This window comes from Passer montanus, unplaced genomic scaffold (assembly GCF_014805655.1).
Source record: "Passer montanus isolate IOZ18808 unplaced genomic scaffold, ASM1480565v1 scaffold9, whole genome shotgun sequence".
NCBI lineage: Eukaryota > Metazoa > Chordata > Aves > Passeriformes > Passeridae > Passer > Passer montanus.
Genome location: NW_024374367.1, coordinates 9,851,755 through 9,867,432, shown reverse-complemented (window position 1 = coordinate 9,867,432; position 15,678 = coordinate 9,851,755). Strand labels below are relative to the sequence as shown.

Genomic DNA, 15,678 nt, shown 5'->3' with positions numbered 1-15,678 from the left:
CTGCAATGCTCTCTTCTGCTGCTCCTTGTCCTCCTCCCATCTCAGCACCTGAGCACCCAAATAGAAATATAAACAGTCAGGAAGCAGAGCCCCAGAGATCCTGACCCTGAAGACAGGCCCTCGAAGTACAGAGCATTCCCTTGGGAAAGAACAAGAACCTGCTGCTGCCACCAGGGCTCCCGGGTGATGCAGCAAAGAGCAGCATTCAAAACATCCCCCCACTAATGCAGTTTAACCCACAGGTAACAAACAGCAGTGCTTTGTTCACAGCACCAAAGCTTGGAAAAACATGCTCACTTGAACACCTAGAAGGTAAAAATAGCAAGCACCACAGATTCATTGTTGACCATTAAGACAATGAATGTGGCATTTAAAATAGTGCTCCTCAGTATGAAAGGACAATACTGTATTTCAACTCTTACATTCACAAAAAACAATTAACTGAGCCAGCTGGTAGCATATTTGACTTTCTGACACAACATTCACATCTGCCTCTTGGTCTGTGTCTCTCAATAGCAACGTGAAAAGTCACACCCAGCAAATTCTTTCTTTGGGCTGAGAAACTTCCCTAGCATTTTGCATGGGACAAAGAGCCATTTTCTGCACAACCTGACCCAAAGGCAGAGCAACTGCAGACATGCTTCAAAAGCCTGACCTATTTACACTCTTTGTCAAGTCATCACCACTAGGTCTGAACTAACACTAAATTGTGCACAATAGTTTACTGAGCAGAGGAAAAAATCAGATCTTAAACCAGATACCAGCAGTGGATCTCCACCAACTACTGCAGTTTCACAAGCTGGTGCCAACAAATACTATTTTGTAAGAGCCATCAGTTGAACATTTTGCCTTCGAGGACTGACTTGCTAAAAATACAGTTTGTAAATCAGTGGAAAAAGATAGACCTGAATTTTAACCAAATCACTAGAGTAAGAGGCTTCTTGAGATATGCAGGTAAACAGCATACAACTATCTCTGATCAAAACTCCTTTAAATCTAGCAGGAACTTGGATTGGACATCACAAGAAAACAGCTATATGCCAAGTCCATTTATATCTCATGGAATGCTTTGGGACTTTCATCATGATTTTCTGTAAGAAAACAGGAACTTGGCTGCATTGAAAACAATATCTTAAAATGAGCTTATTTCCAAAATTAACGTATGTGCAGTGCCTGATAGGTACCCAGCTCCACTTTGAATAACTGAAATCTGCAATACCAATATGAAGAGCTTTGAAAGTCTCCCAAATTTATTAAACAATGTTATTGCCAATTTCATTTTCACAATGAGCCAAGACATTCTAAAGCTTCTGCATTCAAACTTTCAAAAAGCAAACACACAAAAATAATCAAAAGGACACCATGTTGCACACCCACTGAGCCAGAACTTCCCAGATAAAGCAGGCAGCAGAGCACAGCCAAGGACCAGATTCGTGGGGGTGATTTTAAAGATGAGATTACAAATGTTATATATTACTTTAACTGAAAGGATCATCAGATGAGTGCTTGCTGTGTAAATCCTGCAGGAAGAGCAGTATCTGACAGTTCTCTGTATTCAGGGTAATTCTTGTCATTTATTGTGCAATTATTTTTCTCACTTTTATTTAATTTATTTTTTTTTAAAAAGAACCTCTGCTGAGCCATGTAAGGAGCTGTAAGGACACAGAAAGCACAGCATGGCAGGGAGGAGGGGAGTGAGATAATAACAGAGTCCTGCAGACTAATTTAATCTGAGACAACCAGTGAGAGGAACAAAAAACCAGGAGGAAGTAATAAAAAGGCAAGTCTCTTATTCACAAAAAAACCCATTTCCATGCCACGTGTTGGTCTCAGGCTTAATTTTTCTCTCTCCCTTTCTTAAAACAGCTTAGGAGGAAAAGACTTAGCTGCAGAGAAGAGCTCTTAACTCTTTAAAGAAGAAAAATGTTATTCTGAACCTTTCATGCTTAAGCAATGCTGATGCAGAGCAGCTGTTGGCATTCTAGACTGGGATGAGACTTCTCCAGGTTTCACAAAACCTGACCTGAGGCAGAGGTACGTGAGGCTGAACAGGCAAGGAAACTAAGAAATACAGAATAAGCACCAGCCATAAGAGGAAAAAGAAACTATGACAAAGTTTAGAGGAGAGGAGGATCCCTGGCAAAAACTGGACCCTGGCAGAGGCTGAAGTGAAGCAGAAGTGCCCAGAGGAGCATGGATTGTTCACATCTGCTCCTGCAGAGCCAGAGCAAAAGCACACGTTCTCAGATTTCTCCACCCCTCATTTCTCAGTGAATATCCCCAAAACCCACCAGCATAGCACCCAAATCCTACTCCCTGCAGATGATTTGTTCACATTTAACATCAGCTTGAATTCCTAACTTTTACAAGTGCAATTTTTTTTGGTTAGAGTTAGTTTTTCTGTGCAGTTATTAATCCTCTGTCAACTTGCTGGTCTTTACTCAGCCGTGACCAGCACTGCTTTTTGCTGAGGAGACAGGTGAAGGACCAGAGATTTCCAACACTTCCACCATTTATTCCTTTAAACGATACAGACCCCTGCAGCTATGCACAGAGCTGCCCTATATAAAGGTGTGAACTTATCACCTCTGCTCTCATCTTCATTTCCCACTTCCCTCCTCCTCCCCTTTGCTCCACAGCAATCGTGTCCTGGCCCCTTTCACAGGGCTACTCTGACTGTGAACACAAGAACAGATCAGAAAACAAAAGAATATATCCAGCTCATCCCTGAGGAAAAAGAAATGCTCCTCCACACTTCCTTCTCAGCTTAACATAAGGTGTTGCTCTCCCTTTGATGGTCCTTCCTTGTTCCAAATTGAGCTGCTGCTTTCTTCAAAGTTTTACTTTCAAAGATGAGGTCCCACAGTATCACGTCTCACCTTCACCCCTCTCCCCCACCCTTCTCTACAACCCCAGGATATTTGGTGTAGGAGGCAAACAGCTTGTCAGGCGGTGTTATGGTTGAAGTTCAAAACAAAAGAAAAAACGTGTCATGGTGCTAATGGTGTTTTCTTGTTATTATGCATTCTGGTGTGATAGATCCACAGGGTAACTAACACTGTCTAGATTGCTTCTTTTTTAGTGCTGATTTATTTTAACAGGTTATTCACTGATTTTTCACCTAGGACAACTGGAGAGATGTGCAACATATTTATTCTTTATCCTTTTTCATTATTAAAGCAGCTGTTTCCACTGTATTTTGGTAAGTTCTCTCCAGTAAAACCAGAAATTTTATAATCCCTTGCCTGACCACTTCTGGCCCATCTCAAGGGAGATCCAAGACTATACACTGCTCCATGCTGGGTTCCAGTTACAGCTTTATAAGATTTTTTTCCAACCTCCCTCTTAAATAAACCAAGGTTCCTCTCCCCCCCTCACCCCACCTCATGTTCACAAACAAGCAACAGATGCCATTGATTCACTTTGTACCTAAGCTTTTGATCTGGAAGCACTTTGATTTTCAGAGCTCACTTTTGACAAGGAAGGTAATAAGAGCCCCATTTTTGTGACATTGAGCCTTTTCTGCTGTGGTAATTTATTTGTGCTCTAATAATAATTTTCTGCTGATCAGTGTAGATTCTTGATGACAGCCACAGAGAACAGGACAGAGTGACAAAAACATGGTTTCCATCACCCTGAAATGTTTTCCAGGGGTGTGGGCGTGGGGTAGTTGTGAGGTGCTGTCCCCTCTGACAACACTTTGCCTGCACAGTAAAACAGGACTGTGGTCCTGTGCAGAGCAGCCATGCCAGGCTGGGAAAAGGGGAATGTCACACAGCCTCCAGCACTGGGTGCCACCCCAGGACTGGCATCAGGGAAGAAGGTTCATTTTAATGCCTTTCAGGCAGCTGGTAAAAACAAGGAAAAGGCTTCTCTAAGAGGCTTACATATAAAATGGTATCAGAAAGGGCAAATCAAAGACAGCAAAGGTGGGAAAAGCAATGTTTCTGTGCAATAGCTCCATCCTGCCAGGTGCTCCTCTGAGACCTCGCTGGAACGTGTGGCAGGCAAAAGCTTTCATAGCCATTTTAATGCAAATCAACTGTATAACACATAACCTGGTATTTCAGAGTCCCCTGTTCCCACAAGGCACAATCATTCCCTCTGAGGCTTCAGCAGCCTGCTCAGCCCTTGCACAAGACCAGCTCCTTCCTGCCCTGCAATCCTCACCATCCTCAGAAGGATGAGGAGTAAAGAGGGGCTCAGGGCAGAGCACCTGGGCAGCAAAATGGGCAGAAGAGTCAGATGTGCAGCACCAAGACTGCCCCATGTGTGCTGCAATCACAGCCAGGCACCAGTGGCTTTTTTACCTGTGATCCAACTTCAACATGAACAACCCACACCATCCCTCCTGCCATCACCAGCATTGCTGAAGACCCTTCCCACCAGCTTTCATGATGAGTACAGCATTTGCAGAGGAGCTAAAAAGACCCCCAGCAATCAGAGCTGAAAGAGCAAGTCAGCCCCAGAAAATCCAAAGCCCACCTGCTCGTACTCCATCCCTTCCCAGGGAGGGCTGCAACTCCCAGCTGCCAGCCCTGGCTGGGCAAAGTGGCAGACAGGCTCTCCACATGCCCTGGGGCAGGGAAAGCAGCAGGGAGAGGAGCAGGCACCTGGCTGGCAGGAGGTGTGACAAGTCCTTGGCAGAGCACAAAACCAAAAGCAATTCCAAAATCAGCAACAAGCACTTGACAGCTCCTGTAAGAGCATTCCTGGGCTGCTCCAGGAGGGCAGATACGGGAGCTGGGGAGAGGTGTGGGAACATCCTGTTCAGCAGCAAGAACATGGGGCAGACCCCAAAGCATTATCACAGATCCAGACGTCATCTGGCAGTTTGGTACACCACAATTTCCTTCCAGCTAAGAAACTTTATATGGTTGCTCATGTAAAATTAAGTTTAATGTTGCCATTAAGATTCTACAAAATTATGCCTGGAGATGAGGAAACAAAATCAACTAAGTAGCAACTAAGCCTGTATTGATTTTTATGTGTATGTTTCTCTGTCATTGTTACTAAGCTGGTGACACTGTGAAGGGCACAATTATTTATGTTCCATCAAATTAGTAAGTAATTCAAATCCCTGATGAAATATCAAGCAAAAATTGCTTTCACTTCTACAGAAAGTACTTATGACTTTGGAAATGTCTGCATACCCCTGGAAGGGCAATGTAAGAATACAAGAACTTCACAGAAAAAAAGAAAAAGGATACAAAACATTTTTTTAGAAACTATCTCATCATACATGACTATCATCTGTGTAATCCCCTGAGTGTTACCAGATCTGTCATCACTGTGGGGACAGGCCAGTGTGGGAGACCTGTACAGAGTGGTGCAGAGTGGAGTCCCCATACAGGGCCAGGCCGTCTAGTAAATGACAAAATGAGGATGATGAGGGTTTGTGTGGGTGTGCCATTCCCATGCTGAGAACTGAATGAGTGTGAGGAAGGAGTGAGTGTTCAGCACAACCCAGGAAATGCTCTGCCAGATGGAGGGAGAGGGACAAGAAAATCTCAACATTTGTAAATATTCTTAATTTTACATTATACGTATGTGCCTCTGTATTGTGACAACCACCTAAAACCAACATGGTAATGAACATGTTATAAAATGCAAAAAAACTTAAGGTTTCAATTTTGCCTTCTTTTGTTGGATTCCTGCTTGATCTAACTACTTTATTCAAAAGCCACAAGAGTTTTTCACTGTGTTTCAGCCAAAAAGTCCATGTTGCCTTAGGGTCCCAGTTGAATGCAAGGCAAATGGAAGGCAGGAAGAAGCTTTTCAGATAAATTCATAGAACTGTGCTCATGTAAGATGTAAGCAAACCACATCAAGAAAAGAAATGTAAGAATCTGTAATAAAACCTCACATCTTTACTATTATTCTATACAGTAACATTAAAAGAGAGATATGATATGAGAATTCTTCATTGAAGTGTTCTATCAATATTTAAGTTAAAGAGAAAGATCTCTTTCAACAACTGCTTTGCAGGAGGAAATTCCTTTACTCTAACCACCAAAAGAACCTTAGAAAAGGCCTTTAATCAGGGCCTTTGAAACAGGAAGGAAAGCATGATTTTCCTCTTTTTCTTCCTTAATGTTTTGAAAAGGAAACAAGCTATTGAAATATATCAAGTGATTTCCTTTACTTGAAACACTAGCAGACTTCTGTGCATTGTGTGCAAAACAAAAATAAACGCCTTTTATCCACCCAGATTTTGCTGTGGGTAAGGCAGCACGGAGATGGACTGATCATTATGTGGTCAGGGAATCACAGCCTCAGGACGAGTCACATCCTACCCAAACAATTAATTTTGGGAACGGAATAATCCTCTAAGGAGACACTGGCGTGATTATCCATGAGTGGCTGTTTTTTGTCTGTGAGGAGCAAGACTGGGAGCAGAAAAACCTGATGAGGCGGCCAAAACACTGTGTGCTTGCAGGGGGTTGGAGTCTTGGAATAGAAAGCAGGTAAAGAACAAAACTAAAAAGAGATCCCAGTACAGTTAAATGGCAGCTTGGCTGCAGTGTCAAATTACACAGACTTTGAAAAAACCTTGCAGCCTAACGCATCCCAGCTTTGCTTTTGCTGGCCTGTTTTGTTATCCAGCAGCAACGAGGTAATAAGTTCTATTTTTGTGGAAAACCACACCAGTCTTTCAGCTCAGTGTGTTGTTTTTATTTCACGGCAGAACATTGCAATTTATAAGCAGCAAAACCTAAGGAAAATTCTCTAAATGAAGGACTTTATGGCATGTTATCATTTAACCCGCTTTTCACTATGTTTGGATTTATTTGCCTTCCCAGTTGCAAAGTTAAATGATTCTGAAAGGAGAACAATTAATCCAAAATCCTATTTGTTTTAATCTAACACTGTCAACTAGTTTTAGGTTTGCAGTCAAGAGAGAAAAAATGTCTGTTAAGCTCTACAGCACTAGCTAATGTCTAAAGACAATCCTCAGAAAAGGTACAAAGATGTTTTATCACAGCACTATAGATGGAACAGAGATTTATTATTGTACTGAGCACCATTCCAGCAGATGCCTTTTGAATTACAATGAGATTATTAAAACTTTACAAATCATTATTTTAAAACCTGACAAGAGTACTTTGGGAACCGGAGCATCTTGATGTCATTGCTGATGATGCATTACCTGTGGTAAGGCTTCAGGAAAATTCCCAAGTAAAAAATTGGTTATAAAAGTATAAAATATATTAATATTTATTTTAGTACCTGCTATAAGTTCAAGGATAATAGGTATATGCATCAGAACAGCTGAATGATCGTATTTATGCCAGCATTAGAAAGATGTTCATCTGCTGCAAAGTTTAATTAATTTTCATAGATAGTTAATTTTCTGTTTCATTATCAGTTCCCTAAATTTGAAAGACAAATAATTTATTTACAAATAGAAACTTCAGAGAGGTGTATTTTTAGAGCAAACAGAAGATAAATAACAGAGTGAAGTATCCAGGCTGCCTTCAAATTTCTAATATGAATGATAGATTGCAGCAGGTTGTGATTGATAACTTATGCATTCTGGAGCACTGACTGAAAAGAAACAAATTGTTTACTGTTCACCCCAAACCATTCCCAGGTAACAAATGACTCTGATCTTTACCTATCAAATAATGCCTTGATGCCCTTAAACATCAGTGAATGAGGAATGTGTGGGCTCACTGTGTCCTTCCAGGGGTGACCTGATCCCTTAAGGACAACATTTCTGCCCCTCTCCCCTTCCCAACAAGTAAAAAGTTTAAGCAGCTACTTACCATGATGTACAACGCCCTTCAACCCATGGATAATGGGATCCAGTGCTGAATTGTCCCTCTGACTGACCTACATGCAAAGGATACAGGATTGGTTACATCTACTCTGGCATTAGGCAGAACAGTTTCAGTTTAATCTTCTAACGAGAAAAAAATAAAATGTTACTTAACAAGCTGCTTAGTTCTCACATTTACAATGGATCTTCACCAAATGCCTAAGGTACATGGTGTCACAAAATAAAGTGAGGAAGGTTAAATAAAAACAAAAGTGTCCTCTGCATTCTTTAAAACATTAATCACATTATCAGCCCTGCAAAGCCTAAAAACAGAGAGTTGATTTTGCTCCATCTACTCTTGCTTTCATAGAGGTGAGCTGCTGTGATAAACAGAAGTCATCTCAGGCCAGTTCATTCCTTACCAACATGGCCATAAATCTGGTGTTGCCACTGCAGCCAGTGAAGCTGGATTCCTTTCAGCCCTAATGGAGTTTGGCCTTGGCATCTCATTGCTATTCATATTTTTAAATTTATTTAATTTAGTGTCACTTGGACAAAGGAAAGGCAAAAAAGCTCCGTGAGAGGATCTAGAAAAAAATAATCAATTTTTGACAGTGTAATTGCCTGCACTGCCAGACCAAAACCTGCAACATTCCTTCTGTCACTCAGAAATTGCTCACGTCCTCCACAACAGTGAGATCCACCACCAGAGAGAAGAGGAAGGATTAACCCTGTTGAGCTCCACAACTTCCAAATTAAACCCATCATTTCAGTCACTTACTTGCACACAGCCAAGGAATTCACAACCAATAATGCAATTTTTTTTTTAACCTTTTGCCTCTTCAGAGGTATTGTAGGAATAACTCACAATTTCTGTGAACATGTTCTACTATTTAAGATATTTTCCAGTTTGCTTTTAGGAGATAAATACTGCCATGTATCTTACTTATGGGGTACATTCTTCCTTCTTTTCCCCACCAGCCAGCTTCAGAACCCAAGCAGTGTCGATAATTTCTGGATGGACAGGTCCTAATGGGCAACATATCCGATACAAAAGAGCTGCCCTGTATTTTACTGCCTGCTGATGACCTCAATGTCGTGAGGAAAACCAGACTTTAATCACATTAGGGCTGTATATTAATGTATTTGGAAAGGAGTGGAGACAAAAGGAGAAAACCCTGAGAAAGGATCCTGTGCCCAGCAGGGAACACAGTGATCTATGAAGGGCAGAACCAGTTTGAAGCTGTGCTTAGGAGGAGGACATCATTGACCACAGCACATCCAAAAAATGTGCTGCAAAAATATCACAAATTTTAATAGCCTGACAAGAAAATTGGAATCCACTGCCCAAGTCTCACAAGCACAAGTGCCTCTCATCTTGTCCTTCCTCCCCATAACTAATTAGGAATCCTAGAAACCTCATTATCTTCTCAGCCAACTGCATTGAGATAAACCAAAACAAACCACTTTTCTTTTTCTGTTCATCTGCCCTATGAACTACTCTGCTGTGTTCAAGACACATTCTCATGCACTTCTCTAGAGACAAAATGGTTTGGTGCTGTAAATGGAAATTGAAAACGCTCTCCTCATCACAGTACTCCAGAACTTGCAATGATCATCTAGGGCAAGAAATGCAATAAAATTATCAAAGCAGCAAAAGCAGCTTTGAAATATATACAGCTCAGATGTTACTGGACATAACACCATTACCCTGAAGGCTACAAGCTCTTTGAAGCATGAACTTTTATATGCCCAAAGGGGTGCTCTGTACACTTTGGATCCTGTATAAATAATAATCACAGGACAGTAGACCCAATTACCCACTTTGTAGGTTCTGTCTGACACCTAACAAATCAAAAAGAAACTAAAAATACAGGGCCTGTTGTGTGACACATTCCTGCATCTTTTCTATTTATCCAGGTTTCTCCAACCATGGGCACCATTGGAAACAAAAATCATTAAAATGCTACTAGCATTTAAGGACAAGAACATAAGAAAATATTGCTCTGGACTTAAACAATATTTTATTTATTGCTGCCTAACTATAAGTGGTAAAGAGTTTTATTCTGTTTACTTTGGTTTTATTTCTGGTGACAGCTGCAATCAGTTTGAAAAAAGCAAATAGACAGAAAGGATCATAAAGGTTAGAACTCTTCCTTTTGGGATTTTGTGTCAAAGTAGATCAATCCTTAACCTCAGCCCTGGCAGTGCCCCTTCAATCTGAGGTGGTGTGGCTGTATAGATCCAGCCATGCAGCCTCTTTGATAGCACACTCTGCAATGTGCTGTGCTCTTCAACAGCACAAAACCAACAGGAACAGGATTCCTACGGAGGCTGGAAGGCAAATGCTCCATGCATCTGTAATCTGTTTTCTCCAGGGGTATGGGGGTCTCATGTTTCTTTAAAAATCATATTCAAACAAGTACCACTTGCAGAGCTGTCAGTTCAGACTTGCATGGGATATAGTTTTATTTTCCTTCCAGATGCTTTCCTGCCTTTTACCTTACGTTCACACACAGGTCTCTCACACCTCAGTACAACTGTTTCAGGATCTTGGCAAGACCATTAGAAAAGTAATCAAAAGTTTTCTTATTTTGTGGAAGGGTTCAGACTTCAGGACAGAAGTTTTCTTGCATATTTTTCTTCAAATTTTAAACAACCCAAAAAACCCACCATCAATTTCATTTTTCTCTCTTCCCCCCCCCCCCCCCCCCCCCNTTTTGTATCTTTTTTTTTGCCTGTGTTCACAGAGGAAATCAGGTTTCTGAAATCCAAAATGTCAAGTTCTATCCTCAATGCTGCACATCTCTGGTTTAACTGGCCTCCAGCTACCACACTGGTTGAGATCAGAGAATCACCCATACAAGAATCCTGTCTCTGATAACAGCTGATACTTAAAAGAAAGGAAGGGAAGAAAAAAAAATTTTAAAAAAGCAGAAGGAAAAAAAATCCCCAGAATAAGAAGTGTCCTTCTGACCTGCTTTATGATTCCATGTCATGAAGCTTGAGCTTATAGCCTCCTACAAACTGTTTTTAACTTTCTTTGTTATATAATGTGTTTTAGACATGTATTTTTTTTATCTTATGCACATATCCTGAAGGACAACAGCAATGAATTATTCAGATTGGAATTATTACATTCCACATTTCTGCTGGTACCTTAGAGAAAGATCACACATCTGAAACTGGGTCTGGGCACTTTGCCTTCACCCAACACATACCTGTCTAAGATGGGTAAACCTTTTCCTGTGAGTGAAGAGCCGTGAGTTTCCCCCCTACTCCTTCAAGAACTTATCAGAAGAAACACAGAGAATGACAAATTTCTTAAGCCACAGGAATTCCAGGCACAAATACAAGCCTACAATGCTGCAGAGTGAGTACTAACAGACAGATGGAAAAGCATCCTGAAATTGCCCTAAAATACCCGCAGTACCACTACTACAAATGTTGCTTCCTGTACAAGATGTTTTTGCTCTAAACTGACTAACACTCTATAGGTCTGCAGTAAACAGATGAAATAATGCTTGTGTGCACCATTTATAATTGAAAAATGCCTGTAATCCTCTTCAGCAGAAGTAAATAGGTAACTGTCATGCTAAGCACAATGGAAAAACAAACACAGAGATATCATTAAGCAGTTTCCTGTGCCAACAGAGCTCTCACCATAGGGTAAATATGGGATAAACATGACATGAGGAAGCAAAATCTCTTGTTTATTGTACCCTTTGGGTGACTTCAATACCTGGTGCACATGCCATTCTGAACAGAAAGAATGGCTTGATGCTAATGCAGTGAACAAGACAAATATTTGGATTATGGGAAAAGGCAAGGCACAAGTGACCCCATTCTGCAGTCATAAACCAGACATGTTCTTCACATGAAGTCATGGTGAAAATCATACTCTAGATAGGTTAGATTTACTTACAGCTCCTGCATCTGATGCAGGGACTGAGAAATTACTCCTTCTTCAGTGAACAAGGCTGATCAGCCATCAACTCTATTGACAGCAGGGTTAACACCTCTGAGCAGCACAAAGTATTGTCCCTGTGCTTCAAAGTGCTGCTTCTACAGCTGTAGCCTTGAAGGCAGGCCAGGGAGCTCAGCCCCTTCCCAGCATAACATTAAAACTCCAAAGAGGACAGTTTCAGTGACTGAGCAGAGCAGGAATGTGAGCAGAGGACAGACCAGAGCACCTCAGCCAGGCTGACCATGCTAGTCCAGCCACCAAGCCACAGCATGTGAAAACAGACTTTTCTGGGTAAGGAACTGCCCCTGTGCTGCAGCTGTACTGAGCTCGGCATTCCTCAAGAGTTAAAAACCACCAACCTTCTCTATCACTCATTGTAGAGCAGCCTGTTCATCTAAAAGCTGTTCATGTAAAGCTCTCTGTTCATCTGATTATTATATAGGACAAACTCAGAACCTCCTGAAGACTCTGATTTATCAAAACTCAGCAGACTCGTAAAGTGTTAAAATTTATGCCACATGCTGTAAAATTAAAGCCATATGCTAAAGTCATGTAAGTAATCCATGACCTGTGTTTCTGCTGGAAACAGTTCTATAAAGCTGCAAAAAAGATCTCAGGAAAACACACTGATCTTACCATGCTTCTTTTAGAACAGTAACAAATAAAAACAGGGAAACCCTCAAATACACACTGAGGCAGTTAGAGAGGCCTCACAGCAACATCAGACCTTAACTCTAATACCCCTGTCCAAAGCAACAGACACCCCCCATTGCCCAAAGCTCCAGGCAGCCCCTCTGAAACCCAGATTATCCTCCCACCAACCAAGGAGGTCTGGAGGGAGCATCACAAAGCTCTCTAATGATCACTGGTATCAGCTACCTTGTGAGAAGAAGGTGAATATTAATAATTTTAACAGATCAGGAGTAAGGAATACACTTTCCTTTTAAAAATATGTTGGAAGAAAAGGGTGTGGGGAAAAAAGAACTGAAGAAAACTCACCTATTTGGGTTGATACAAAATACAAATTTCTCTTTCATTTCCACCTTAAAAAATATCTGGCATTTAGACATTAAACTGTCATAAATTTGCAGCAACTGCTTTCAAGCTCATTAAATGGGCTCAGAGACAGTATTGCAAAGCATCTCAAAGTGAAGGAGAATGCCACAGTCGGCTATATTGAAAGGTGAAATGACATGCATTTTGTGCAAGGCAGAGGAAAATGAATGGCAACAATTTTGTGATACAGTACCTGAGCCTTTCCCCTCTGAATAGTGATATAATTTACTTTTCTCTCCCACTGCAACATTTGGCCCTTGACTTGGAAACTAAATCTTCCATCTATCAAGCCTTACCCATCTGCTAAGTAAAATGGCCAAGAAAATCTGCATGCCTTGAATTCGATATAGCCAGCTGCTCCCAGAGTGCGGAGCATTAACATCCAGAGACCATCCTCTCATGCTGCAAAGGACGCTGTCTGCCAAGGATGAATGACTACATACTTAACCGTGGCAGCTGAAGCCAGTGACAATGGCTGACACAGAAAGATGCCAATGTGTCAAACTCTACTTTCAATTACAACACTGAAAGTCAGGGGTAATATTCCCCCAACTGTGTGCCTTCAGCTCCCATACAGCCTGCAGTTAAGATATACAACTCACCAGCCAAAAACCTGAGCTCCAAGCACTCTGTACAAACAACTATGAAGAAAAAGAAAACTATTATGAATTAACTGGGTTGCAGAGATTAAATTGTCCTGTAGGGTTTCAGGACAATCAACATGGTTAAACAATTTATTCTTCTATCAGCTCAGTGATGTTGGACAGATGCCAGTCCCCAATCTCTGTGGGAAAGGACCTGATTTTCAGTTGGTTAGAACAGAAATTAGAAGAATCCCATTAATGTGAACACTGTGCCACACAATACGTATTTTAACATCACAGCAACAAGATTTAAAGAATCCAAGATAATCACCATCAAAAGAAACATTCTTTTCTCACTAAAAGGAAAGCACTAGGGATATTGCTTTTGAAACTCTTCAAATCCATGTCTTTGGGGCCAAATAATTTCAGGGCTAGCTATCAGCTTGGGCAGCCCTACTCCTAATCCTTCTGAACAATGATGCTTTAACCTGCATCAGTCTGCAGCACTTGGAAAGGATCCTGGCTTTGTGGTCCACACCCTTCTGCTCTGCACTAACTCCATTGTCCCACCTCTTGCCTCTCTCCCTTTTGAAGTCCACATTGTAAAATCTGATTGTGGATAAATATCTAGTTTCTTAAACATTACTGAATAAAAGGAAGTGAAAGATTTCAGCCGGGTCTGGAATGCGGATGAACAGATATGAAAAGTTTACATGTGTTTTGCTTTGAAATAAAGCAGGAAATATTTATCTGGAGCTTTCCAGGAGAGCTGATGGGTGAGAAGGGATACTGGTTGACACAATAGCACACTGAGCTATCTATGAAGCCAAGAAAATGCCTACAGAGCTCCCGACATAATGATAAGCTAGATTTGGTGCTCTAAGTTTTTCACCTTCGCAAGCACCAAATGATCCAAGAATGATATATTCCTGCTCCTCCACAGATGATATTTTCTTCCATCTCCCCCATATAAGCTATAATTGCACATCTCCCACATGAGCTGATGCAAAAGGACAAATCTGGCCAAAAGCCTGCAGCCTGACAGAGGTGAGCACGGAGGCAGAAGGCATTTGCTGTGCAATGAATGGACTGCCCAAAGTAAGTATCCTGCAGAATATATTTGTAAGGGAAAACAAGAAATGGAAACAGCCCCCTTAATACTTCAATTTTCTACTCATGTGTAAAATCAGAGAGAATAAGAGGTACCCAGGCAAGATATGACACTGAACCTTAAGGTGGCACACACACTATTTCACACAGATACCACCATGACCTTTCATTTTAAAAAAAAATGTGCATTAGAGCTGATTTTGTCTTTGCCTATGGCAACTGGTTTCAGGTTTAGGAACTTGAAGGCAAATGCTGTTAAATTTGGGGTTTGGCCTTCAGGTGTTAATAATCCTGCTATGAATGAAAATATTCTGAAGTCATAGAGGTGCATATGCTGGAGGAGGGAGTGTTCCTAAATGTCTCATTCACTATGTTGTTTCAAGAGAAGAGGAAAAAAAAAGTTAATGAGTCTTCCAATGATTATTTTAAATAGAGTAATGGGTGTGCATTGATCCTTCTAGCTAATTCCACTTTGAATAATACATCATTCTGACTGAAAGCTTGCTAGTGATGTATGAACTTCATATTTCACTACAGCATTGGAGGGTATCTACTAGCAGGGGGCATTAACTAGCAGTGCCAAAGAAGAAGCTGCACTTTTTCCTTTATTTTTTGAAGTCCACAATGGGGTTTAAAAGCTATTGAACTGACTTTGGGGTCAGTGTTCTGGCTGTCCCTCATCTTTGGTTGAGTGCAATGATGTTGTTTGCAACCACTGCTCCTCACAGTCTTTAACTCAGCCCTGCATCACTTTCCACCTGCTGCCTCTGCACCCAAGTTGCAGACATTCTGGGACTAGGATGGGACAAAGGAGGTTATAGATCAGCAACTTCCCCTTTCATTACGTCCAGTAGGGATGCTTTAAAACACAAGGAGCATAAATAGTCACTTTTACACCACAGGCTGGCTGAAATCCCAGTGTCACAAAAAGAGGAAAGCACTGGCTACCACAGAAGAATGTTGAACAGAATCTGTGTGTTGGTGCAATGTCCTGCAAGAGACTGTCTCAAAAAAAACCCCAGAAAACAAACAACAAGACCATGAAACTCTGAGTAAGAGTTAAGTCTGCTTAATAACTCAGCTCAGGGCGCTCTGTGTTTGTGCACACTGAGTTCCTTTGTTAGCAGAGAGGAACATTGATCATGCATTGTAACCTGCTGGCAGCGGCTGATTGGAGCACCAGGCTGAGGAAGACTCTG

General features: G+C 41.3%; 1 protein-coding gene across 1 annotated transcript in view; it reads right to left on the bottom strand.

Moving 5' to 3' along the window:
* The window catches only part of PTPRG (protein tyrosine phosphatase receptor type G), a 392,251-nt gene that overhangs the window by 103,598 nt on the left and 272,975 nt on the right, over positions 1-15,678 (bottom strand). The window contains exon 6 of the mRNA XM_039734146.1: positions 7,770-7,836. Coding sequence (XP_039590080.1) covers positions 7,770-7,836 — 67 coding nt within the window. The remainder of the gene's footprint in view (positions 1-7,769; positions 7,837-15,678) is intronic.